The 25,790-nt window shown below is 45.3% G+C and overlaps 2 protein-coding genes across 2 annotated transcripts in view; both read right to left on the bottom strand.

Annotated features, from left to right (window-relative positions):
- Window positions 1–7,630, bottom strand: part of LOC124796051 — a 63,501-nt gene extending 55,871 nt beyond the window's left edge. The window contains exon 1 of the mRNA XM_047260137.1: window positions 7,578–7,630. The gene's annotated coding sequence lies outside the window, so the exon portion shown is untranslated. The remainder of the gene's footprint in view (window positions 1–7,577) is intronic.
- A 12,042-nt stretch (window positions 7,631–19,672) lies between these two features.
- LOC124796050 (clavesin-1-like) overlaps window positions 19,673–25,790 on the bottom strand; it is a 48,366-nt gene continuing 42,248 nt past the window's right edge. Inside the window, exons 7-8 of the mRNA XM_047260136.1 lie at window positions 23,319–23,424; window positions 19,673–19,818 (exon numbers count right to left, since the gene is read on the bottom strand). Of these exons, the coding sequence (XP_047116092.1) occupies window positions 19,673–19,818; window positions 23,319–23,424 (252 nt within the window). The remainder of the gene's footprint in view (window positions 19,819–23,318; window positions 23,425–25,790) is intronic.

Below are 25,790 nucleotides of genomic sequence, written 5' to 3'. Positions count from 1 at the left end.
CAACGAATGGGAGGCCCTTACTTTACTGTATAGATTTATGTGTGAAGGTGAAGGGATCTTAAAGGCAACAGATACACGTCTATACAGACAAGATATTACACAAAGTTAGCGGTTAGCAGCATTCATCATCTATTCTTAGATGAAGAGATGGCAACTTATTATCCTTAACATTTAAAAATGTTAAACATTCTCATAATGCTCTCAACATAGCTTTATTGCATTTGTGAGGGGTATTTTGTTTTTGTGCGTTATCTGAATACCGTAGCACCACTTCCAGTTTATCTGAGATTCCTTTCTTGATTAAACATTATTCGACATAATTCTCTGTAGTCTGCATCAGTCACAGAATTTAGAATAGACCCCTAGTTATTAAATTATTCATTTAAGTTTTACGTTGTGTGTGTTGTATTAACTCGCTATTCTATACAATTCATGGTCTATTTAACTGGAGCTATTATATGCAGAGGATTATTTACGGGCCATGAAAGCAGACGTGCACAGAGATACTGCGAATACATTTAGCAATTCTCTTGAAACAGGGGCAGGTATAGCCCAAGTACTTGAGTACGAGTAACTCCAGGTAAAGAGGAAACTAGTTTCCCCCTATGGGATGTTATCTGGAAGAGCAACTACACTAACAGTAACCGTTAGGCATCGTCTCAGAATGTACCGGGAAATGAGGTCTATTAATACGGGTCCACAAGTCATCCCAAGAATCGATGATTGCTCCTTACCGTCTGCTTACAATGTTAAAAGTGGACTATATGACCTACGCTAGACTTCAGACAGTGCGTATACAGACCATGCTGCCACAGATCTTTTCCTATGAGCAGACAAGGTGAACTCAATCTACAAATGGCCACTGGCGAATATTGGAACTTGATAGCGCTATCCGCGTCTTGTCACCTTCGTGCTGCTCTCGTTTCCATCAACCCTGACAGTGCCTTCGACAGAGCCCAACACAAGTTTCTCCGCCCCCGGCAGCTGAATGGTCAATGTGACGGATTGCCAAACCTCTGGGGCCGGGTTCGATTCCCGGCTCGGTTGGGAAATTTTCTCCGCCCAGGGACTGGGTGTTGTGCTATTCTCATCATCATCCTATCATCCTCATCGACTGCAGATCACCGAAGTGGCGTCAAATGGAAAGACAGGCACCCGGCGAACAGTCTGCCCGACGGGGGCGCTAGCCATAAGATGAAATAAAAAATAAATAAGTTTCTCCTGTCAGCAGTGGCCTGACTGGGTTTCCCGCTGCCTTTCATCCACGTTCTACGACATTAACTGATGCGGTCTCCCAAGTGCAAGTTAACATTAGGGTGGCGGTACCGGTGCCTATCCGGTGATCCGTACGGCAACGATGCCCCCTCTCTACGGTTTTTTGCTCAGTTGCTTTGGAACCGCTCATAGGATGTCTGATAGCACATTTTTAACATCTGACGTTACTTGCTCATACCTTTCGCTGTGTAGCATACGCCGACGACCTGCTACTACTTGTCCAGTTCTGAGATATGCGTAGCGCTGAAGTGGATCTGCTACATTAGTGTGTCGCAGGTAGTCTTCGGAACGTTGCCGTCAGTAACGAACATCGGACATGATCTTCAGGATTGGCCTCTGCTTCAAGTCGATGAACTTTGATACTTGGGCATCACCTTTACAAATAACGGTGTCGACGAACAACCACAGATTACTACAATCAGTCCAGCGCCTCCTACGCAGCCTGGCCTCCCTCCAACGTGAGAACCCCTCAATGTTCATGTGTAGTCAAACTTGGTTCACGTAACACAATTCCACCCGATCTCGGTGGTACTGGGGCACCTATTACAGGCAGACTTTGGATATTATATCTCTGCGGGGTCTGTACTCAAGGTCCGCTACGACACCCGCTATTTTCCTCCACGTGGGGTTGGTCTCGGCCTCATCAAAGCACAGGCGAAAGCGATGACCTTATACATGAGCACAATGGTGAAACTAGGGACGATACCACAGGTCCTTCTTACACTGTCCCCTGACGATCCTCATGCCAACTTCTACTTCACCGCCACTAACATTTGCACACGTTGTTGCCTCGTACTCCTACTTCAGAATAGAATACAACTGTGTATGTGCTGCACTCTCAACCACACTCTCACCGAGGGCGTAGGGTTCTTCCCATCTGCTACTGTGACGTGTTCCCAAAATGTCATAGAGGCTAAGCGTACGGAAGTTCGATAGACAAGAGCATGACGGTTGATCGACATGCCCTTTCTTCCCACCGCATCAGGTGTCAATCTCAAATTTGCAACTAAGGTCCACCTCCTCGATATTGCAGTAACCAATTCCGGTTTGTGCCCGGGATGTCTTAGTCCGGACACTGACGAACACCGATTCACATGCGCAACGTACAGCGAGCTATGGGAATTGTTGACACACATTCTTGCATCTTACTTCCTCGCCCCACCAATCGTTTTTGAACCATGGATGCTTCTTTATCCAGCAGACTCACTTTCCACTTGGCACTGTCGTGGTTTAAGGGCTTATGAATATGTTCCAGGATGAGGAGAAAACGAATCTTCGTTACTGGCAATACGTTCAGTACATCCAAGACATCCTCGAACGCACACGTGGATACCGAGGATACCTCGTCAGCTACCTGCGAGAGGTGCTTTCCAAATCCCACTCCCCATAGTTGGGGGCGCGGGGCTAGCAGCGGATCTTTGCACCATGGACCGATGCTCGGGGTGGAAGATCCCTAATTTGCGAAGTAGAACATCTTCCACAAATGGGAGGCACGCTAGAAGAATGGCGCCTCAATTTTTTTCCGTATTGCAACTGTCTTTCTTTTCTGGTTGTCAGTGTAAGACGCCCGCCAGTGGCATGCACACAGAGTTCAGGACAGTTATATAGTTCCACAGCGCTTTCTGAAAAATAAAATAAGACCATATCGCCGTACCTTACTGTTTTTCGGCGTATCCGGCTACACCATATCGGCATATCTTACCGTTTTTTGGTGTATCCTACTATTTCATTTCCTAGTTTCTTTTTTTAATTGGCTTTCCGGGCCATGCCCATTCAGCCATCTCAACAGTCGATTATGACGATATGAATGTAAGGACAACATAACACCCAGACCCCGAGTGGAGAAAATCTCCGATCCGGCCTGAAATCGAACGTGGGACCCTTCGCGTAGCAAATCGTTACTCCGACCACGTATCTGCTGAGGCAGACTTATTTCAAACTTCATCAACGCGGCTCGTTGGTGGTGATGGGGACACGGTGGCCAAGCCTCGCGTTTTCCACCTCTGCCCACCTAGTAACCAAACTCCTGGACGACTGGTTTTCTCCATTTCGTGAAAAAAACGTGGTTACCATCACCACTTCTAGATCGTCGGATTACGTGTTCGATTCTCGGCTGAGTCGCAGATTTTCTTTCCTCGTGTAGTGGTTGCTTGTGTTGTGCTCATCAAAGCGCAAGCTACCAAAATGGCTTCGCATTGAAAGACTTGCACCAAGCTGTGGAACTACATCAGAAGGGGTCTTTCAGCCAATAACGCCATAGGACGTTTCATTTCACTACAGGGCAGTTTCATGAACGCGTCACATTCATATCTGCATATTGGTTCTTCGATACACGTTCTTTCTGGCTTGGATTTATTGTAAGAGGGCTAAGTTTGGTAAAAGCGGCATCCTATTGTTAAATATGGATTTGGAGAGCTTCTGGTATTGGTATGAATCTGTCATTTTCGCAACCTATGTGAGAGGTATCTGTCAGATTAATTCTTTCCGCCCAGGATGCACAACAGAAAAAAAGGATCGCTGCAGATATGTTGACGACATTATCGTGGTTGTAGAGCCGTTCGAATGCGTTCGAGAATCACGCGAGGGCTGCTAGAAAAGCCAAATTGCCGGATAAACAACACATCGACAGAATAAAAACAAAATTGTTGATTGTAAGTAAGAACGGTAGTATTCAGGAAGACTGCCTCCAAACGGCACCTTCAATACAATTCCACGCTGTCACTTAGTCCACAAAAAATGTTCTGTTGCAATGTCGCAACAAGTGCGCTATAGAATTTAAGAGTACTTACTATACAGCCTTCATTATGTCATTGGTGATGGAGAGATATCACCACAAGCTAAGGTAAACGCCACAAACGAACTATTATGAATGGCGATGGACCAGGGTAAAATGCGATGTTCTACCCCAACATGCATTAACGGGTTTCCAGTTGAAGAAGAAGAAACTTTGAGGACGAGTTATAATTTTGGACAATGTTTAGGATCTACAGTCGTACTTGGTGAGCTATCTTCACGGTGACTATATAAGACTTGTATACTTATCACACGCTCATTCTCAGAATTGCACGCCTAGCAGTCTGGACAATCTGGCGAAATTGTAGAATATGGCGGTTAGTAAAACAATGGGCTATTCCGCTGAAGCTGAAACTGTTCTTGGACCTAAACAAAAGAAAAGAAACGGGATATACGACAGACTTCTTGGTTTTTAATCCGTCTTGTAACGTAAAAGTAAGAGGAAACTTGCATGTTGTAGGTATGAGGAATGAATGCATCTCCCGAGGCAGTGCGACATACGCTTCCATAATTTTTTTTATGTGACTTAACTTCTGAGGTCATCAGTCACCTAGAACTTAGAACTAATTAAACCTAACTAACCTAAAGACATCACACACATCCACGCCCGAGGCAGGATTCGAACCAGCGACCGTAGCGGTCGCTCGGTTCCAGACTGTAGCGCCTAGAACCGCACGGCCACTAAAGCCCGGCATAAAATGTTTACTCCTGTTTTATTGTGAATCGAGACTTTGGTCATGAGTGTAAGGGATGCCTGTGTCTGAGACGTTGTTGATAAAAACCTGTAATTAATAAGCAGATAAATACCATCTTAAAAGTCGTCTAAGCAAGTACACAGCAACAAAAAATGGTTCAAATGGCTCTGAGCACTATGGGACTTAACATCTGAGGTCATCAGTCCCCTATAACTTAGAACTACTTAAACCTAACTAACCTAAGGACATCACACACACCCATGCCCGAGGCAGGATTCGAACCTGCGACCGTAGCAGTCACCCGGTTCCGGACTGAAGCGCCTACAACCGCTCGGCCACCGCTGGCGGCACACAGCAACACATGAATGCTTTGTTGTCGAGAGTCAGTCAACGGAGCGTTAGGGTTTCCCTTTCAGGGAACGTGTATCCAGCGTCAGTCATTTTTCTCGCTTTCATATAAATAATTTATTGTTGCTTTGCGAGTTCCCATGAAAAATCTGTACTTTAAACAGAATGAATAATATCAGTGTACTGCCGTTGGAAACGTGTGTACTGCAAACAGAGATAATAATTTGCAATGGAAGCCAACGACCTTGTAGCTGTGGTAACACCGGTTTCCGTGCGATCCCCAAAGTTAAACACTGTAGGGCTTGGCTAAAACTTGGTTGGGTGACCGCCCGGCCTGTCGAGCGCTATTGGCAAGCGGGGTGAAGTTAACCCTTGTGAGGCAAATTGAGGAGCTACTTGACTCAGAAGTAGAGGCTCCGGTCACGAAACTTACTACAGCCGGCAGAGCGGAATTGTGGCCTCACCCCCCCCCCCGCCGTATGAGCATCCAGTGATGTTCATCTTGAGGCAAGGCGGTCGATCAGTCCCGTTGGGTCTTCCGAGACGTGTTCGGGCAAACTCTGGTTTTAGCTTGCTTTACTAAGGTAGGTCCTCTAATTTTGGATTCAATTAATAGAGCCTTGTGTCATACAAGCTGAATGAAAGCGAGCTGATGCGTACTTACACTGTGTGATCATAAGTATCCGGGCGCCACAAAAAACATACGTTTTTCAAGCTAGGTGCATTGTGCTGCCACCTACTGCCAGGTACTCCATATCAGTGACATCACTAGTCATTTGACAGAGCAGAATGGGGCGCTCCGCGGAACTCACGGACTTCGAACGTGGTCAGGTGACTGGGCGTCACTTGTGTCATACGTCTGTACGCGACATTTCCACACTCCTAAACATCCCTAGGTCCACTGTTTCCGATGTGATAGTGAAGTGGAAACGTGAATGGACACGTACAGCACAAAAGCGTACAGGCCGACTTCGTCTGTTGACTGACAGAGACCGCCGACAGTTGAAGAGAGTCGTAATGTGTGATAGGCAGACTTCTATCCAGACCATCTCACAGGAATTCTAAACTGGAGCAGGTTCCGCACCAAGTACTATGAAAGTTAGGCGGGAGGTGAGGAAACTTGGATTTCATGGTCGAGTGGCTTGCTCATAAGCCACACATCACTCCGGTTAATGCCAAACGACGCCTCGCTTGGTGTAAGGAGCGTAAACATTGGAGACTGAACAGTGGAAAAATGTTGTGTTGAGTGACGAATCACGGCACACAATGTGGCGATCCGATGGGAGGGTGTAGGTATGGCGAATGCCCGGTGAACGTCATCTGCCAGTGTGTGTAGTGCCAACAGTAAAATTGGGAGGCGGTGGTGTTATAGTGTGGTCTTGCATCTCATGGATGGACTTGCATTCCCTGTTGTTATTCGTTTCACTATCACAGCACAGGCCTACACGGATGTTTTAAGAACCTTCTTCCCACTGCTGAAGAGCAATTCGGGAATGGCGATTGCATCTTTCAACATCATCGATCACCTGTTCATAATGCACGGTCTGTGGCGGAGTGGTTACACGACAATTAAATCCCTGTAATCGACTGGCCTGCACAGAGTCCTGACCTGAATCCTGTAGAACACGTTTGGGATGTTTTGTAACGCCGAATTCGTGCCAAGCCTCACTGACCGATATCGGTACCTCTTCTCAGTGCAGTGCTCCGTGATGAATGGGCTGCCACTCCCTAAGAAATCTTCCAGCACCTGATTGAACGTATGCCTGCGAGAGTGGAAGCTGTCATCAAGGCTACGGTGGGCCAACACCACATTGAGTTCCAGCATTACCGATGGAGGGTGCCACGAACTTGTAAGTCATTTTCAGCCAGGTGTCCGGATACTTTTGATCATATAGTGTAGCTATGTTTTATTAATAACTACCAAATTTTAAATACCTACACAGCAAAAGGGTTCGAAAGAAGTGCAAATTTATGAGAGATTATTTATCTGCAAAACGCATTGATTCGTAACATCAGCAGGCAGTAATTTTAGAAATTGTAACTAACTACATATTCGTGTGTTTCAGTTATGATGGCGTTATATCTTGTGATCCTTTACACGTCGCAACAATTTTTACAAGTATTTCCTCTAACACCACGACATCCGTAACAGGAGTGCCTATTACTACTGCAACTTACTTTTGCCGTTAAATAACTTTTACACTACTGAGCGTCTAATAACAGAGTGATTTTGTATCTAGGCGATCACAGGATTCGCTCTCGCGTGGAGAACTTTATATATAATTAGTGACTACGTTGAATACTTACTCATAGCTAATCAGTTGACTCTAACTGTGCGATTCAGTCGCTTTCAATCTAAAGAGCACCTAATCGCAACTTGTACGAACTTGTTATCACTGCATTTATAACTGCTGTCGTAGCACGTCGAGTTTGAAAACAAAACACTGCTCAAGGCGTTACACTCACCGTACAAAGCGTATTCAGCAGCGAACCCAGAGCATCTCTCTCCAAAACCGACGCGAGCAGACTGGCGGCTCTGTCCTGTGAACTACCAGACGCCGGAGGTGAGCACCGGTCGCACAGGTTTTACACGAAACTGGCGGCTGTACCCGTTACCGTGTGCGTGGCCTTCACGGTAGACCCAAATTGGCATCACATGAATTTTCCGGTTTTCCTGCTGTAAAATATGCGGTGGGTGAAGCAAAGCTCTATCAACTCGTGTGTTTAGTTATTCGGTAGAAGTTCTCTTGTTCCTTACACAATTGGAAAAAAAGCTGCTTTCTGATCCGTGCGTTTCTTCTCCGCGTAATACTTTTCATTCGATTTTTAAGACACTAAATGGCACATGAAATGAATTTTTTCGTGCCTTGCAGTTTCATATCACACCTTATGTTGAAGTTAATGTTTTTTCACAAGTGCATGGGTTAAGAGGAAATGTGAAGTTATTTCAACCATTACGATACCGAATCAAATTTACAATGAAGTTGGCAAAATGACAAGACACCGACTTTGGTATGGATACATGTACTTGTTGGGTTAGGGTGCCACAAAGTGCTTCTTGTATCCTCTCCTGCGTCACGCAACTCTTGTGACTGATGCTTGTATCCTGGATAATGGCAGAGTGGACGTCCGAGCGGGTTGCACACACATTCTGTCAAATGGCTCTGAGCACTGTGCGACTTAACTTCTGACGTCATCAGTCGCCTAGAACTTAAAACTACTTAAACCTAACTAACCTAAGGACATCACATACATCCATGCCCGAGGCAGGATTCGAACCTGCGACCGTAGCGGTCGCTCGGCTCCAGACTGTAGCGCCTAGAACTGCACGGCCACCGCGGCCGCACACATTCTGTCGCTGACAGACAGGCCATCTTGCTGACCATGGAAGTACCTCATCATCAGTCGATCGTTTCGACCGACGCATGCCGCGTGTGGATGAGCGTTGTCCAACTGAAAAATGGCACCAAACTACTACCGCCTGAGAGGTAACACAGGCGCGCGTAGGTCAGTTGCTCCCAACGAGGGCGTTGTTACCCCCTGAGGTTAAAATGAAATTTTCTGAGGGGTAAAAACTAGGCGATTCGATTCTGCTTCAGTCACAAAACTAAATTATTTTCAAAAGATCATTATTATTGTTACAATTTTGTAAGAGTAATACTGATTATGTAAGTTAACAGTAATTACTTCCGCTCAATTAGTAACATTAATGAGGTGAAGGTTAAGGGATCCTCATATAGTCTGTCAATTACATACATATGTTGTGCTTAGTCCTGTACATCGGTGATGACAAAACTGAGACAAATTCGTACGAGATGTTAACTATCTTAAGATAATGCCTTCTCCAAGTTGTAGACAGTAATTGCAGTAGTCCAGAAATTGGTTCATTACTTGCTTAGAGACGGATAAGTGAATGAACTGACAGTACGAGAGAGCAGTAACTGCAGCCGCACGGGATTAGCCGATCGGTCTCGGGCGCTGCGGTCATGGACTGTGCGGTTGGTCCCTGCGGAGGTTTGAGTCCTCCCTCTGGCATGGGTGTGTGTCTTTGTCCTTAGGATAATTTAGGTTAAGTAGTGTGTAAGATTATGGACTGATGACCTTAGGTTTTAAAGTCCCATAGCACGTCACACATATTTGAACACTTTTAGCAGTAACTGCATAAGGGCTGCCACGGTTTTAGGGGCAGTATTAATATTATTAGTATTATTGTTAATGTAATTATTAGCGACTGTGGTCAGACACAAAGTGTTGACAGCCTGAAGACTTACAACTTTTGGCTGTTCAGAAGTATGGAGTGTAGCAATCAAGTGATTTACGCACAGGGCAAGCAAGAGGAGAATGGAGAGGAGTAACACAGGGGAAGCATGTTTTGTAACAAGTGTCTGTCCTCGCTGTGGATAGTTGTCTTTCTTATCTGAAGGGGTGAAACGTCCCCTTTGGAAAATTATCTAATGAGTGTACTGGTAAATTTCTACGTTATTTTATTTTCAAACAGCTGAGCCAAACTGAAGGTACTCATACATTTCTATCTTTACTTATTCTGATCAAAACATTCATGGAAAATGCAATTAAAATATTCACTGTACTAATGCAAATTAAATTCAGCTTACAACAGAACCATCGCGACGGCAGTTTATCTTAATAAAGCATTAAGTGTCTGTAAGACGATTGAGCCTATTTTAACACGAATTGGTATGATATTACCGACTTTTGACTTCAAAAAGATCTCTATTTACTTCATTTCCTGTATCATTCGCAAGTATTATGAAAATGTAGCATTTCTGATCAACACATCATACACTCCTGGAAATTGAAATAAGAACACCGTGAATTCATTGTCCCAGGAAGGGGAAACTTTATTGACACATTCCTGGGGCAGATACATCACATGATCACACTGACAGAACCACAGGCACATAGACACAGGCAACAGAGCATGCACAATGTCGGCACTAGTACAGTGTATATCCACCTTTCGCAGCAATGCAGGCTGCTATTCTCCCATGGAGACGATCGTAGAGATGCTGGATGTAGTCCTGTGGAACGACTTGCCATGCCATTTCCACCTGGCGCCTCAGTTGGACCAGCGTTCGTGCTGGACGTGCAGACCGAGTGAGACGACGCTTCATCCAGTCCCAAACATGCTCAATGGGGGACAGATCCGGAGATCTTACTGGCCAGGGTAGTTGACTTACACCTTCTAGTGCACGTTGGGTGGCACGGGATACATGCGGACGTGCATTGTCCTGTTGGAACAGCAAGTTCCCTTGCCGGTCTAGGAATGGTAGAACGATGGGTTCGATGACGGTTTGGATGTACAGTGCAGTATTCAGTGTCCCCTCGACGATCACCAGTGGTGTACGGCCAGTGTAGGAGATCGCTCCCCACACCATGATGCCGGGTGTTGGCCCTGTGTGCCTCGGTCGTATGCAGTCCTGATTGTGGCGCTCACCTGCATGGCGCCAAACACGCATACGACCATCATTGGCACCAAGGCAGAAGCGACTCTCATCGCTGAAGACGACACGTCTCCATTCGTCCCTCCATTCACGCCTGTCGCGACACCACTGGAGGCGGGCTGCACGATGTTGGGGCGTGAGCGGAAGACGGCCTAACGGTGTGCGGGACCGTAGCCCAGCTTCATGGAGACGGTTGCGAATGGTCCTCGCCGATAACCCCAGGAGCAACAGTGTCCCTAATTTGCTGGGAAGTGGCGGTGCGGTCCCCTACGGCACTGCGTAGGACCCTACGGTCTTGGCGTGCATCCGTGCGTCGCTGCGGTCCGGTCCCAGGTCGACGGGCACGTGCACCTTCCGCCGACCACTGGCGACAACATCGATGTAGTGTGGAGGCCTCACGCCCCACGTGTTGAGCAATTCGGCGGTACGTCCACCCGGCCTCCCGCATGCCCACTATACGCCCTCGCTCAAAGTCCGTCAACTGCACATACGGTTCACGTCCACGCTGTCGCGGCATGCTACCAGTGTTAAAGACTGCGATGGAGCTCCGTATGCCACGGCAAACTGGCTGACACTGACGGCGGCGGTGCACAAATGCTGCGCAGCTAGCGCCATTCGACGGCCAACACCGCGGTTCCTGATGTGTCCGCTGTGCCGTGCGTGTGATCATTGCTTGTACAGCCCTCTCGCAGTGTCCGGAGCAAGTATGGTGGGTCTGACACACCGGTGTCAATGTGTTCTTTTTTCCATTTCCAGGAGTGTATATATCAGTTCATGACATCCAGTCTTACAAATTTCCTTTTTCTGACGGACGCACGTCCAGAACGTCCGCTCTCAAAACTCTGCCATCTCTCTCCCAACATCCACCACTGCTGGAGGCTCACATCCAACTGCACAACGCTACGCGCTGTTCACATCCAACTGCCCTACACTACAATAGCAAATATTCCAACAATGCAAATCAGCCACAGACTGCACACAGCACAGTCTGTGATTTTCATACAGTGCGCTACTTGGCGTTACCAGCATAAAAACCTAAACAGCCTACTTAGTGGGTAGTACTTACGATGCACCACGATTTCATACGCCATTGACTCTTCCCCTCCCCCCTCCCCCAAACACGCACAAAATAGCGATTATTTACCTTTGATCATTTTAAAAATAGAAGTATTCCGTTCAACACTTTACTTAGGTGCTGAGGTTGGTATTAATATGGAGGACGAGGAGGGGGGCGGGGCAAAGACCGGGGTACTAGATAACGTCTGATTGCACTCAGGGGAAACTGTCTGAGATAAGTTCGGTACCACTGGCTTAGGATGTCCGTGACTTTTCGTTGTACCGTCAGAGTTCCCTCAACCACTACCAGGCGTGACCTGGAGTCGAAACCGATGGCCCCCCACACCATAACGCTAGGAATAACAACGGTGCGCCTCTCCAAGTCTTTCGATGAATGGGACCTTTCCCAAGGTTGCCTACACATTCGCTGATGGTGGTCACCCGGAGCACTGGATCCGTGACTCTTTGTGGAAAACTGTTTGAAGCAGTCCGTCAGGAGTCCACGTTCCCCAGTCACGACACCACTCCAAAAGCCACCATTTGTACAGACTGTCTTCAAAAAGTCATCCAACGCGTGGTACGGCAACTCCCCAGTCCTGCTGCCGCCATCTCTTCACTATGCGACGGGACACATAATTTTGCAGGGAGTCCGTTACTCGTTCTCGGATTGCAGTCGCAGATGTGAAGGGGCTACTGTTTACTTGATGTACAATATGGCGATCCAGTGAAACTTTGAAAATCCTATAAGAAGAACGGAAAATTATGATCATACGAATTTGTGTATGACTAGTTACGTACAAAAGCGTGGTTGTGAAAATCATTCATAATTGGTGAACTGGAAGCTGGACGAAGATCGTTACGATTTTCCAAACTGAAGTATAATTACAATGACATCATTTCCGCTTCTTTGAAAGTATATACTTTTAACATGATGAACACGGTTTTATTCTTACTTGTTCTCTGGACAATTCGTGCAGTCCACCAGGCAACATGTTTCGAGTCATCAACAGTCCAATGTCAGTGTTCATGGGCCCAAGCGAGGAATAAAGCTTTCTGTCGTGCAGTCACCAAGGAAACACGAGTGGGCCCTCGGCTTCAAAAGCCCATACCAATGAAGTTTCGTGAATGGTTTGCACGCTGACACTTTCCAATGGTCCAGCATTGAAAGCTGCAGATATCTGCAGAATGGTTGTGAGCCGTATGCAGCTCACGTTTTGCCGTTATAACTTGACGGCCTGTAATAGCGGTATTTTCGTTTCGATTCATTCTTGTGTTAATTGTGTCACTGAGCTGCCAGTATTGTTTGTCCACGAGTGGCAGCAGCAGCGGTTATTGATAGCCAGTACTGTGCAACTATCTTTGGTGCCACGGCTAGTATTCCGGGTCGTCGTATTTGTCAGGCAGTTCAATTACGGACGGAGCGGCGAAGAGGTCCGCAGCGAGGGGTCAGGCCGGGACTGGTGGCGGTGTGCAGCTACTGCGAGAGCGAGGGGCTGTATCCGACAACCGAACCCAGGACGTTTGAAGTTGAGTGAACCGTGTCGAGTAGTGAAACCTCCACTGTTTGAGATGTCGCTGTTGTTTGCGTTTTGTTCCTCACAGGGTTGGTAAGACCAACCGCAACAAACTGGGTCTGTCAGGTTGGCGGAAGCCATTAGCCGCCTTCTACTCCTGGATGTTAGTTTGGATTTAGTATTTTTCTTATTAGTGAAGAGCAACCAGTTGTGTTTTCTGCCTTGTGGCCGATAACGCCCCAGCGAACTGCCCTGGAGGTTAGTGTACATTTCCGGCAGTGTACCTTTCCTCGTCGTGTTGATGCTGTCCGACAGGGCGTGTAGTTCGACAGTCTCTTGAATTGTACTGTGCATATGTTTTTGGGAAGTCTACCTTTATTCTTGTGTTTCCTTCGGCCTTGGGTGTGTTTCTGAAGACATGGTGCTGTGCGTCTCTTCACCCTTGCCTAAAAATGTTCCATCGTTGTACCGGTGATCGGACGTTAGGCGGGTTTGTTAGTCGGTAGGTCGGCGCTTAAGCTACACCTAGTGTGAGTTGCGATCGTGTTACGTGAGCACAACTCTTGGCTGTCTGTCTCACCTCTTACACAGCTGTAGTCACCTTCCACAGGTCGATCCAGGGAGCACTGTCTGTGGATCACTCCGTCTTATTTGGCCAATTTGTCATTATTGTTTAAAATTTACCCTAATGTTTTAACATGTTATTGCCTTCCCCACTTGCAATTCAGGCCTTCAGCTGTTAATTGTTTGTAACACTGCTTGTGGCCTTCAGACGGCAATTTATTTTCAATTTTCTCTTAATAAGGCCTGCAGGCGTCCGTACAGCCTGTTAGAATTCGTTAAGATTTTTTAACAAACGTTTTAGTATTTTAACATGCAACTGCCTTCCTTACTTGTAATTAAGGCCCTCAGCCGTTGAACATTCTGAAAATTCAGCCGTTGATTGTGTGTAACATTGTGGCCTTCAGTCGATCAATATTTGCAATTTTTTCTTATTAAGGCCTTCAGCAGTTACTATTCCTTGTTACCGTTTTGATTGTTAAGAAGAAAATATCTTAGTATTTGTTAATGTGTAACTGCCTTCCTCACTTGTAATTCAGGCCTTCAGCCGTTGTGTATTCTGAAGTTGCTGCTGGCCTTCAGCCGTTAATTGTATGTAGCAGTGCTTGTGGCTTTCAGCTGACAAATAATTTAAGTTCTGTCTTGCTAAGGCCTTAAGCCGTCACTATAACTTGTTAAAGTTATTAAGATTGTTATAAGGGTTTATGGTATATTTAACGTGTAATTGTCCACATTATTGGTAATTCAGGCCTTCAGCCGTTGTGTATTTTTGAAATTGCTTCTGGCCTTCAGCCAACGAGTAATTTTTGAGCCTTCTTAATCAGGCCTTCAGCCGTTGATTGTGTCTAACATTGCTTGTGGCCTTCAGCCGGCAATAACTCGCAATTCTTCTAATAAGGCTTTCAGCCGCCAGCGTAGTAAAATTTTTAAAAGTGATTGTTGAGAGTTTTGTTTTTTAAAAATAAAGTGAATGTGTTTTCTGTGCAACCAACGGTAACTGATTAGGCCCGGTTCACGCCTTTTCTGCTTTCCCTAAGTCCCACGTTTCAGGTTACACTTTTGTCACGTTGAACGAGTCTCTTCAGTCGCCGTTGATCCTGTTCTTGAAGGACCTTTTTCCGGTCGCAGCGATGTCGGCGATCTGATATTTTACCGGAATACGGATATTCATGGTGCACTCGTGAAATGGTCCTATGGGAAAATCTTCATCTCTTCCTCGGCGGTGCTATGTCCCATCACTCGTATGCCGACTATAACAACACGTTCAGACTCACTTAAATCTTGATAACCTGCATTGAAGCAGCAGTAACAGTTCTAACAACTGCGCCAAACACTTGTTGTCTTATATAAGCGTTGTTGGTCGCAGCGCCGTATTCTGCCTGTGTACATACAGGGTGTTTCAAAAATGACCGGTATATTTGAAACGGCAATACAAACTAAACGAGCAGCGATAGAAATACACCGTTTGTTGCAATATGCTTGGGACAACAGTACATTTTCAGGCAGACAAACTTTCGAAATTACAGTAGTTACAATTTTCAACAACAGATGGCGCTGCGGTCTGGGAAACTCTATAGTACGATATTTTCCACATATCCACCATGCGTAGCAATAATATGGCGTAGTCTCTGAATGAAATTACCCGAAACCTTTGACAACGTGTCTGGCGGAATGGCTTCACATGCAGATGAGATGTACTGCTTCAGCTGTTCAATTGTTTCTGGATTCTGGCGGTATACCTGGTCTTTCAAGTGTCCCCACAGAAAGAAGTCACAGGGGTTCATGTCTGGCGAATAGGGAGGCCAATCCACGCCGCCTCCTGTATGTTTCGGATAGCCCAAAGCAATCACACGATCATCGAAATATTCATTCAGGAAATTAAAGACGTCGGCCGTGCGATGTGGCCAGGCACCATCTTGCATAAACCAAGAGGAGTTCGCAGTGTCGTCTAAGGCAGTTTGTACCGCCACAAATTCACGAAAACTGTCCAGATAGCGTGATGAAGTAATCGTTTCGGATCTGAAAAATGGGCCAATGATTCCTTTGGAAGAAATGGCGGCCCAGACCAGTACTTTTTGAGGATGCAGCGACGATGGGACTGCAACATGGGGCTATTCGGTTCCCCATATGCACCAGTTCTGTTTATTGACGAAGCCGTCCAGGTAAAAATAAGCTTCGTCAGTAAACCAAATTCTGCCCACATGCATATCGCCGTCATCAATCCTGTGCACTATATCGTTAGCGAATGTCTCTCGTGCAGCAATGGTAGCGGCGCTGAGGGGTTGCCGCGTTTGAATTTTGTGTGGATAGAGGTGTAAACTCTGGCGCATGAGACGATACGTGGACGTTGGCGTCATTTGGACCGCAGCTGCAACACGGCGAACGGAAACCCGAGGCCGCTGTTGGATCACCTGCTGCACTAGCTGCACGTTGCCCTCTGTGGTTGCCGTACGCAGTCGCCCTACCTTTCCAGCACGTTCATCCATCACGTTCCCAGTCCGTTGAAATTTTTCAAACAGATCATTTATTGTATCGCTTTTCGGTCCTTTGGTTACATTAAACCTCCGTTGAAAACTTCGTCTTGTTGCAACAAGACTGTGTTCTAGGCGGTGGAATTCCAACACCAGAAAAATCCTCTGTTCTAAGGAATAAACCGTGTTGTCTACAGCACACTTGCACGTTGTGAACAGCACACGCTTACAGCAGAAAGACGACGTACAGAATGGCCCACCCACAGACTGCGTTGTCTTCTATATCTTTCACATCACTTGCAGCGCCATCTGTTGTTGAAAATTGTAACTACTGTAATTTCGAAAGTTTGTCCGCCTGAAAATGTACTGTTGTCGCAAGCATATTGCAACAAACGGTGTATTTCTATCGCTGCTCGTTTAGTTTTTATTGCCGTTTCAAATATACCGGTCATTTTTGAAACACCCTGTATATCTGTATTTGAATGCGCGTGACTTTACCAGTTTCTGTTGCGCATCAGAGTAGGTGACTACAGCTGCAATAGCGATAAGAAATTACCAATAACTGACCAAGTGAGGTAATTATAAGCTATAATAAAGTAGTTAAAAGGATGATACACGTCATCATTTACACACGGAAACAGTGTTGCGCAGGGACCAATTACCCGATCCATTCTGTATTGTCTCCAGCCTGATAATACCATGTTCTTTAGCTAAGGGGTGGGAGGGGGAGTGGCGCAAAATTGCCTGTAGACACATATCTTGATGCTTTATAAAATCTATGCAGTCTACGCTATAATTGGAGGTCATCGGAGTGGCCGAGTGGTTCTAGGCGCTACAGTCTGGAACCGCGCGACCGCTACGGTCGCATGTTCGAATCCGGCCTCCGGCATGGATGTGTGTGATGTCCTTAGGTTAGTTAGGTTTAAGTAGTTCTAAGTTCTAGGGGACTGATGACCTCAGAAGTTAAGTCCCATAGTGCTCAGAGCCATTTGAACCATTTTTGAAGGTCATCCCTGGTAAACAGTGAACTCCAACTCTCCTATCTTACAGTTGTAACCGTAGGTGTAGCTGTATATGGGAGATGACACTTCCAAGCGGACCTTACGCTCCACCAAGGAAGAACTTTATAAAATTGCCGAAACAGGTTGGTTCCGTTCAAGCAAGTGTATGTGCTTACTGTTTGTTGAGAATAATCGTCTTTATTAACCTCCAAAGCCTTTAAACACATAAACATATATATTTTACTACTGTTTCAACACCACACCCTTGTACTAACGTTGCATACCCCCTGCGTCGCTGTTTCCCCAGATTTGAAGCAAAACTTCATGTTAAAGTGTTGCTCCAATTTGCCCTCCGTTTTGCAATGACACGTTTGTGGCGGATAGTTGAGTCGGATGATTGGTAGCTATATTTGAGAGAATTACTGCAGATCAGCTGAAGGTAAGCAAAGACAGTGTAGGCACTATTGATCAGGAACCTTTGTGGACGTTGCATGCCATGGGGCTTCTGGTGACTCTGCAAGAAGCAATAACTGACAGTCTCCAGAAGAAGAGTGTTGTAACAAATGCTGATTACTTTGAAGGCCAATAAACGCATTTCATTTGCTCCCATGTTTTTTTATTTTCTGTGAGCATTCATTGAACTTTCTACGTGGCTTGTACATTATCTTGTATTGTTAATTTGTATAATAAAACCTACACATAAACAGAAGTCTGCAAATATCGCACGTGTGATAATATCTAATTCTATCATTTTGTCAAAACGCACCGGGAAGGGCCTATGGGGCCTATGACATCGTCACTGTGCCTATTGGAATCTCCAAAAGGGAGCTGTACTGAACACCTGTCGTGGTCTTGAATGACGTAGCTGTCGTAGCCGTGTCGAGTTGCTTATGCTATTTCGTTATACACTCCTGGAAATGGAAAAAAGAACACATTGACACCGGTGTGTCAGACACACCATACTTGCTCCGGACACTGCGAGAGGGCTGTACAAGCAATGATCACACGCACGGCACAGCGGACACACCAGGAACCGCGGTGTTGGCCGTCGAATGGCGCTAGCTGAGCAGCATTTGTGCACCGCCGCCGTCAGTGTCAGCTAGTTTGCCGTGGCATACGGAGCTCCATCGCAGTCTTTAACACCGGTAGCATGCCGCGACAGCGTGGACGTGAACCGTATGTGCAGTTGACGGACTTTGAGCGAGGGCGTATAGTGGGCATGCGGGAGGCCGGGTGGACGTACCGCCGAATTGCTCAACACGTGGGGCGTGAGGTCTCCACAGTACATCGATGTTGTCGCCAGTGGTCGGCGGAAGGTGCACGTGCCCGTCGAACTGGGACCGGACCGCAGCGACACACGGATGCACGCCAAGACCGTAGGATCCTACGAAGTGCCGTAGGGGACCGCACCGCCACTTCCCAGCAAATTAGGGACATTGTTGCTCCTGGGGTATCGGCGAGGACCATTCGCAACCGTCTCCATGAAGCTGGGCTACGGTCCCGCACACCGTTAGGCCGTCTTCCGCTCACGCCCCAACATCGTGCAGCCCGCCTCCAGTGGTGTCGCGACAGGCGTGAATGGAGGGACGAATGGAGACGTGTCGTCTTCAGCGATGAGAGTCGCTTCTGCCTTGGTGCCAATGATGGTCGTATGCGTGTTTGGCGCCGTGCAGGTGAGCGCCACAATCAGGACTGCATACGACCGAGGCACACAGGGCCAGCACCCGGCATCATGGTGTGGGGAGCGATCTCCTACACTGGCCGTACACCACTGGTGATCGTCGAGGGGACACTGAATAGTGCACGGTACATCCAAACCGTCATCGAACCCATCGTTCTACCATTCCTAGACCGGCAAGGGAACTTGCTGTTCCAACAGGACAATGCACGTCCGCATGTATCCTGTGCCACCCAACGTGCTCTAGAAGGTGTAAGTCAACTACCCTGGCCAGCAAGATCTCCGGATCTGTCCCCCATTGAGCATGTTTGGGACTGGATGAAGCGTCGTCTCACGCGGTCTGCACGTCCAGCACGAACGCTGGTCCAACTGAGGCGCCAGGTGGAAATGGCATGGCAAGCCGTTCCACAGGACTACATCCAGCATCTCTACGATCGTCTCCATGGGAGAATAGCAGCCTGCATTGCTGCGGAAGTTGGATATACACTGTACTAGTGCCGACATTGTGCATGCTCTGTTGCCTATGTCTATGTGCCTGTGGTTCTGTCAGTGTGATCATGTGATGTATCTGACGCCAGGAATGTGTCAATAAAGTTTCCCCTTCCTGGGACAATGAATTCACGGTGTTCTTATATCAATTTCCAGGAGTGTATAAATGAGATCTAAGTGTGAGTAAAGCAATAAACAATAAAACTAGAATTACAAGATTTGTTAGAAAACCATTTATTTTAATTTTTATTTTAATATCTACTGAATAAACTGTACAATATATACATGTGTACAAAACTTTCGTCTCTGTCTATAACAGAAGAGTTGTGTCAGTCCACGGACAATTTTTTAAATGAGCCTGCAATGCCGTAGATGTTGTCGGCGTAGCGGTTCTCGGCGGGGCGTCTGCTCTCGTCTGACATGTACTTGTCCTTCTCCAGCAGCCACTCACGGTTGGCTCCAGTAATAAGCTGGTCTGTAATAGGGACAATAGTTTAGTTTTCGAACGTACACAACTACTCGGGACTTAAGTAGCTGCCACTATCAGTCCTTAACTATCACTGTGCTGGCTAATCTCTGCAAAACATTTTTAAGTTACTTCCGTGCTTTGTGCTACATAAACAATGTGAATTTTTTAAGTCTATCTAACAACGCAATCTATTCGTTAGTTGTATATTCCCTTGTACATTTTTCTTTCCACCCAGATCTTTCCCATTTCCAGTATTCTTAGCTGGCGCAGCCCGCATAAATTTTCCGTTCCCCAGAACTGGCTGTATCAGAAAACATCTATATTGTACACCCATAAATCCTTTATTTATCTGTCTCTGTAATAATAATAATAATAATTATTATTATTATTATTATGACTATTATCGTTATTTGACGCAGCAGCAGGACAAGTACTGCCAGTAGCAACTTTATGTCCATAGACAGTATTACATTAAAGCGCCAAAGAAACTGGTATAGGCTTGTGTATTTAAATAAGAGATATTTATACAGGCACAAGACGGCGTGCTGTCGGCAACGAGTATGTAAAACAAAAAGTGTCTGGCACAGTTGTTAGATCGGTTACTACTGCTACAATGAAGCTTATCAAGATTTAAGTGATTTTGAACGTGGTGTTATAGTCGGCGCACGAGTGATGGGACACAGAATCTCCCAGGTAGGGACGAAGTTAGGTTTTCTCTGTAAGTCCATTACAGGAGTGTACCGTGAATATCAGGAATGAGGTAAAACATCAAAACTCTGACATCGCTGCGCCGGAGAAAGATCCTACAAAACGGAACCAACGACGACTGACGAGAATCGTTCAACGTGACAACGTTGCAGATTTCAATGCTGGGCCATCAGCAACTGTCAGCGTGCGAACCATTCACCGAAACATCATCGGTATGGGCTTTCGGAGCCGACGGCCCACTCGTGTACCATTGAGTACTGCACAAAACAAAGCTTTACGCCTCGCCTCAGCCCATCAACATCGACATTGCACTGTTGGTGACTGGAAACATGTTGCCTCGTCGGACGAGTCTCGTTTCAAATTGTATCGAGAGGATGCACTTATACGGGTATGGAGGCACCCTCATGAATCCATGAGCTCTGCATGTAAGAAGGTGACTGTTCAAGCTGGTGCAGACTCTGTAATAGTGTGGGGCGTGTGCTGTTAAAGTGATATTGGACGACTGATACTTCTAGAAATGATTCTGATAGGTGACACGTAAGTAAGCATCCTGTATGATCACCTGCGTCCATTCACGTGCACTGCGCATTCTGACGAACTTCGGCTAATCTGACGGGACAAGCCAGCCGCTGTGACCGAGCGTTTCTAGACGCTTCAGTTTGGAACCACGCGGCTGCTACGGTCGCAGCTTCGAATCCTGCCTCGGTCATGGATGGGTGTGATGTCCTTAGGTTAGTTAGGTTCAAATAGCTCTAAGTCTAGGGGACTGGTGACCTCAGATGTTCAGTCCCGTAGTGCTCAGAGCCATTTCAACCATTTAACAGGACAATGCGACGCCCCACGTGTCCAAAATTGCTACAGAGTGTCTCTAGGACTAAACACTTCCGCTGGCCACCGAACTTCATAGCCATGAATATTACTGAGCATATCTGGGATGCCTTGCAACGTGATGTCCAGAAGAGGTCTCTACCCCTCGTACTCTTACGGACTTATGGGCAACCCTGCAGCATTCATGGAGTCAGTTTCCTCCAGCACTACCTCAGACTTAAGTCGAGTCCATGCCACCTTGTGTTGCCGCTCTTCTGCGTGCTCGCGGAGGCCACACACGACATTAGACAGCTTGTACCAGTTCCTTTGGCTCCTCAGTGTAATTACTTCCATTACCACTATAACATTCAAATCATCTAATACTGCTTGTCATACCGTAATTGTTATTTGTTAAGCAAGTATGTGGAAGAAAGGTACTGCATGAGTGAAATCTTGACCTGACGTAAGACATTAAATAGATAAATAAAAGTTCTTTGCACACGATTTATACCAAATGTAGTGCCTATATGTGGTAGAGCTGTATTTGCGTAAGCATTACCTTTAAGCTGACCTTTATACTTGTTTCAAGCAGCGTTTCTCAGTTCACATTTCTTTACTAGGCTTTTGTGGCTCGTAAAGGAGCGCAGTCGTTCTTCAATCTTCTCTGTGATCTAGACCAAGAAATACAGACGTATACAAACTAACAATCATGCGGCTGTACAACAGAGGGCTGAAGTAATTGTTCTTGAATAGTTATATGTATTTTGCCTTTTGGAGTCTTCGAGTAGATGCTGAACTGAAGTGCAACGAAGACGTGTGATATCGAATTTGGAAATAGCCTCGTTGACCTAATACAACTGTAAAAGTACAGCTACAAACGTTTTTTTTATTCTCCGCTAAAACATTAATTTCACTCTTAAAACTTTGCTAATGTTTGCGAAACTGTTCTGAATGATGGTAGAGGGAAGACTCCTTTCGCTAATAACGTTGAAAAAACATCAGTTCGTGTCTCGGCAGCCACTCAGCTTCTCGTCGGGGGAAACGGATAACAATGCAATGGAGTCGCCGAGCCGTGACCTAAGAAGCGCGGGGAGTACGACGCGCCTTTACCACAGAAAAAGGAACGAAAATAAGTTGTAATACTCATCGCTGAATTGCTTTCGTTCTGGACTGACTGGTTCCTCATTGTGCGAGGACTTTTGCAGTTGACATTAATGTGTTTTGAAGACTGCTACGCAGCTATGTCTACGAGGGACAGTGCCTGCAGTATTGCGATAACTGAAAAAATATATTCGGCTTTTAGTTCATTGATAAAAGGTAGAGTGAAATTCGTACGGTAGTGTCAGTATTTAATGTCGGTAGGTAGTGTGCATTTTTTAAATCACTGTGTAAAGCTGAGACAAATTTTTGACCTTCGCTTTATCGTTTTGTTTCAGTTGTTTTACTAGAGGCGCCCGTAGCGGAGATACACGTTTTTTAATTCAATCAGATTCTAAATCTAGGGCCTCCATTATGCATTTTTACTAGTAACTAAAATTTTTCCAAGGGATTCTCATTTAAGTCCTTTTATTTCAGTTGTCCGCCTGAGACAAACTGTAAGAATTAAATTATTATTGAACATACCGCTTGGTATTCAACCACATTTAATTAATTTCGCGCCAAAATTTTAGGAGAAGGAGGTGTCACACCATCCGCAGCAACTATGCTGTAGATGTTCTGTGAGGAGTGCTGGGTAAAATGATACTTTCTGCGTTGTGCAAAAATAAAAATAATGCCTCCTGTACTTTTACATGTATTATATGGGGTATTAGAGACCAGGGCAGGGAATATTTTGTTGCATAAGAAATCCAAAACCCTTATGTACTGTGTTTCGTAATCTGAAACTATTTCAGGATTAGCTGAAATAACTAAAGTAAGCAGCAGGTGGTTTTTAAATACAGTTGTTAGGCAGTCGCTGACGAATTTGCTGAACAGTTAGAGGAGTTGCTTACAAGCTAGTTTGTCAACAGGTCCAGCAGTGCCTCCCAGCTCGTCTGGTAAGCAGTCACGCTGCACATGATCGAACAGAGATGTCGATCCTGGAAGGTGCACGAACACCTGCAACAAACACGCAGTATGGCATAAAACAGTCCAAAAACTTTCTAGTATACCACTGAGACATTGCCACACAGCCATGAACCACCTGAATACTCGAACATCTCTTGAAATTGAAATGAATGAACACGAATATATACTATTGAAAAAAGATACGAAAATAATGACAGTGTCCTGAATAACACATTAGTAGCAGCAATAAATTATCCACTTAAGACGTTTTGTGATATCATTTTAAGGATTTATTGCGGAAACTAATCAAAGCGGATGTTGTTTCTCATATCCCGTCAATAGTAAAATATGTGACATTACTCTACAAGAGCCTGGTAAACCTAATATTCTATGTGTATGTTAGTTCAAATGGTTCAAATGGCTCTGAGCACTATGGGACTTAACTTCTGACGTGATCAGTCCCCTGGCGTAGATCAGTTAGAAGTCCAATGATTTATTACAAAAACAAGACTTCCCTAGTACGTCACACTCCTAATATGCACAACAAATTCGACCTGAAAGTATCCGGTAGATGTCATTAGCTGCCATCAGTGCTAATTAAGTGTCATCAATGATATTTACGTGCTAACTCGTTCCTTTTCAGTCTGCTATCGAAAACCCAACATATACACAAACCGGGACTACGAATTCGCAACAGAAATCATTCCAAGCATCTAACACTGTCTATAACAGCATCAAGTCTTCATAACGGTAGCAGTTCGCTGAGTAATGGACTCCACGAAATTCTTCAGGTATTCCATGTGCAGCCGGATTCACTACTCAATGACTACCTTACGCTTTGTTAGCTAACTATAGGTATGATGTTTGTTACGTTTCATTTGCTGTTGTAGCCGGCCGAGCGCTTCTAGGCACTACAGTCTGGAACCGCCCGACCGCTACGGTCGCAGGTTCGAATCCTGCCTCGGGCATGGATGTGTGTGATGTCCCTAGGTTAGTTAGGTTTAAGTAGTTCAAAGTTCTAGGGGACTGATGACCTCAGATGTTAAGTCCCATAGTGCTCAGAGCCATTTGAACCATTTGCTGTTGCAGATAGTTCTGACACCTTTTATGGGAATAACATTGGGTGATACAGTTTTTCAGGCCAGTATAAAAATATAATTATTAATAAAAAAGACCCCATCAATCATCTAAATACGTCAGCTGTGTGGTGACCACGATAAAGATTATAGAATTATAAAATGTATTACAAAAGTTTGAAAGTGAAACTGTGAAAAGCAACACAAATTATAGGAAAGAGGGTGTGAGGGTCATACTTAATTGACATTTTATATTTTCATGCTTCTTATATTTTACACTTTTATTACATTAAGAAAGTTGAATTTAAGTTACTTCACGTGATTGTAAATTTATGATTTTACTAGTTACGTTTTACAGTTTACACATCCATTGTTCTAAACTATTAATATTTTAAGGACAGCTCTCAACTGTTTTACTCATTACAATTTCAGTCTAAGTCGTCCTTCTTTTATCCTAGTAACTTGAGTGTTTTACAAATTGTAAATTCGTCATGACGTCCTTCCCCATCCCTCCCACTCCCCCTTCCTGAGTTTCTACCCCTCCCCCAATCCCCATCTCCCACGTTTTCTCCCCTCCCACTTTGCACTTTTGCCCCTGTCCCGTCATTCTATCAGTTACCGACTTAAAACGTGGACCACAGTTGGGCGTAAAACAGTATCCTGGTGTGTACTTCCGATACAGACGTTTCGGGTTGCTGATGCAACTACATAGATAGATTAAAGAACTATGTACAATGTTTGGCTACATTTTGTCAAATAATCGCTAATACATATTCAGCTTTACTTTATCTTCAGATCTGAATATGACCCAGGGCGATCGAAAATAGTCATATTATATAAAGATGTGAAACGGCGCCGGGAAATTACGAAATTTAAAAATGTTCTTCACTCGACTTTAATTTTCCTGATAGGTGTGATACTTTTCTGCTAGGAATGTTTCTGGATAAGTAAACATTTCAGTGTCTCAGATCCTGCGCCAGTGCGGTAATTTATCTGGATTTTTTTGTTTTCTAGTTATCGGTCTCTCTACCGACTGTTGGGATTGTATCTGAATGTGTGTTGTTATCATTAATTTGTTAAGCTTACGAGATTTCCTAGACTGACACTATTTGGAAATAATTTGTAAACATAAGTATCGATAAAACGACGTAGCTTTCACGCAGTCGTATTGCGTAGTTATTTACTTGGACACGGTAGCTTAATACAACTCTGTGTATCGTATATTGTAAAATGAAATATTGTAACTTTCAGTGCTGCGTGTGAGTCATGAGGCTAAACATAGAGAAAAATCTGTGCGCAGCACGAATGTAAATTGTTAGAATTTCTATGGATTGATCCAAA

This window comes from Schistocerca piceifrons, chromosome 4 (genome assembly GCF_021461385.2).
Source record: "Schistocerca piceifrons isolate TAMUIC-IGC-003096 chromosome 4, iqSchPice1.1, whole genome shotgun sequence".
In the NCBI taxonomy this organism is placed as follows: domain Eukaryota; kingdom Metazoa; phylum Arthropoda; class Insecta; order Orthoptera; family Acrididae; genus Schistocerca; species Schistocerca piceifrons.
This window is presented reverse-complemented; position numbering and strand designations above follow the sequence as displayed.